At 38.0% G+C, this 2,500-nt stretch overlaps 1 protein-coding gene across 1 annotated transcript in view; it reads left to right on the forward strand.

Annotated features, from left to right (window-relative positions):
• Positions 1-2,078, forward strand: part of LOC119573405 (protein Star-like) — a gene marked incomplete in the record, with an annotated part of 6,229 nt that extends 4,151 nt beyond the window's left edge. The window contains 3 exon segments of the mRNA XM_037920637.1: positions 128-223; positions 758-919; positions 1,926-2,078. Of these exon segments, the coding sequence (XP_037776565.1) occupies positions 128-223; positions 758-919; positions 1,926-2,078 (411 nt within the window).
• Between the last annotated feature and the right edge of the window lie 422 nt (positions 2,079-2,500).

Here is a 2,500-nt window from a genome sequence, read left to right on the forward strand (position 1 = left end):
CCCTTCTCTCTTCTATCTACCTGTCTATTCATATCAAATTCCTCTCCCTCTCCCTTCTCTTACAAAAAAAAAAAAAAAAAAAAAAACCTTTTTTGGAACTGTTCATACCCGTCCTGCTCCGTTCCAGATGCCAATGTCGTACCCAAAAGGCAGTCCGCAGGATGAGGAGGCGGCAATCCAACAGCTGGGCAGGACGAAGCTGCACCAGCTGTGGCAGGAGGCAGTACGTGATTCGAGCTGATTCTTGGGCACTTTTACAGGGCACGGGATATCGTCTGTACGCAAACACACATGTACATGCATACACGTACACACAGGCACGTGCACGCACGCATGTAAACGCATGTATGCTCACGTATGCACGCTCGCGCATTCACATACAAGCATTCATGCACACACACACACACACACACATTATTATAATAATTATGATAATAATAATAATAATAATAATAGTAATAATGATAATAATAATAATAATAAATGATACTACTAACAATAGAAACAATATAAATAATAATAAATAATAATGATAATAATAAAAATGATAATAACAATAATTACCATAATTATAATAACAATAACCATAATAATAACAATAATGAGAATAATAATAACCATAATCAAAATAAAGATGATAAAAACCACAATAATAACAATAATGATAATAACAACAAAAACAGGAAAATAATAACCCCAACCCTGAGACCCCCCCCCCCACTCACGCCCCACCCTCCTCTCTCTCTCTCTCTCTCAGGACATCGACCTTGAAAAATTCGAGGTCCAGTGCATCCCCCTTGAGAACCTCATCTACGCAGCGGGCATAACCTCCTCGATCGACCTCCTGGTGCTCGACATGTCTGGCACTGACCTCGACGTCATGCTCAACACGAAGCTCGAGATGGTGCCTGATATGGAGGTCGGTTTGCTTTTTTTTTTTTTTTCTTTGCTGTGTTTTTTGTTTTATTTTTTGCTTTGTTTTTTGGGTTTGTGGTTATTATTTTTATTGATTTATATGTGTACATTCATACATACATGTATATATATATATATATATATATATATATATATAATGGTGGGTTGTATTGTTGTGATTAACATCGGCGTGATCATCATCGTCATCATCATCATCATCATCATCATCATCATCATCATCATCATCATCATCATCATCATCATCATCATCTCATCATCATCATCTCATCATCATCATCATCTCATCATCATCATCATCGTCATCATCATCATCATCATCATCATCATCATCATCATCATCATCATCATCATCATCGTCAACCTTTTGCGCACTGTTATCGCAATCATTGCCTTTATTATGATTATCGTCATTATACATTATAATACTGATATCAAAATAAGGATATAATAACAGTCCCATAGCAACGTGTTTGTGAAATGTAGGTCCACGAAATTACTTCGAATATTCTCTGAATGATACTGACAAAGCAATACGTAACCGAGATATTTCCGAATCATCACGGACCAGCCCTCACCCGCCCCTTTTCCTACCCCCTTTATCCTTTAAGAATTAAAATAACACTTTATTACAACCCATTCCCCCTTAAATATCTCTCTCTCTCTCTCTTATCTTATCTGTTTGACCTTAAGAGTTGTCACGATAGCATGCTAAAACCTCCATTATCTTTTACGATTTTATATCCCCCCCTTTTCTCTCCCTTATATCTTAAGAAATCACCTTCACCATCACTCATCACCATCACCATCACCATCACCATAACCATAACTATCACCATCACCATCACCATCACCCATCACCTTCACCATCACCATCACCTTCACCAACCCTTCAAGAAATGCCATGAGAATATACAACAGCCCTCCCCTCCCCCTTATATCTCTCTCTCTTTCTCTCCTTTATCTTATCTGTTTGATCCTCTTCCTCCCAGATGATTATCATCAACGCCAACGGAGCTGACATCGGGTCTGACGTCGGGGGCTATTTCCTAGAGCGGAATATGGTCGTCAAGAAAATCCGGGGCGCCAGCCAGACCGAAGCCACATACATCCTGGCCAAATTCGACGCGCGAAGAGACCTCTAGAAAATTGGGGGCGTGGTTTCGTTTGTATGGCGTGGTCGCGGTTTCGTTTGTATGGCGTGGTCGCGGTTTCGTTTGTATGGTGTGGTCGCCGTTTCGTTTGTATGGCGTGGTCGTGGCTTCGCTTGTAGGCGTGATTGTTGTTTCGTTGCAAGTGTGGCATTATTATTATTATTATTATTATTATTATTATTATTATTATTATTATTATCATTACTATTATTATTATTATTATCATTATTATCATTATTATTAATACTATTTTAAAGTTTCTTTTAACAACCTTGTATTCTTAGAAATGAAACACATGTGCCTTGATCATGAATATGAATATTGTCGATTGTGAATCTGGAATCGTTTCAGAAAATATATTGCCAGTGAAATATATCTATCGATCCTTTACTGTCACCAAATATTAGAGCATT

Source organism: Penaeus monodon, chromosome 5, assembly GCF_015228065.2.
Source record: "Penaeus monodon isolate SGIC_2016 chromosome 5, NSTDA_Pmon_1, whole genome shotgun sequence".
Classification (NCBI taxonomy): domain Eukaryota; kingdom Metazoa; phylum Arthropoda; class Malacostraca; order Decapoda; family Penaeidae; genus Penaeus; species Penaeus monodon.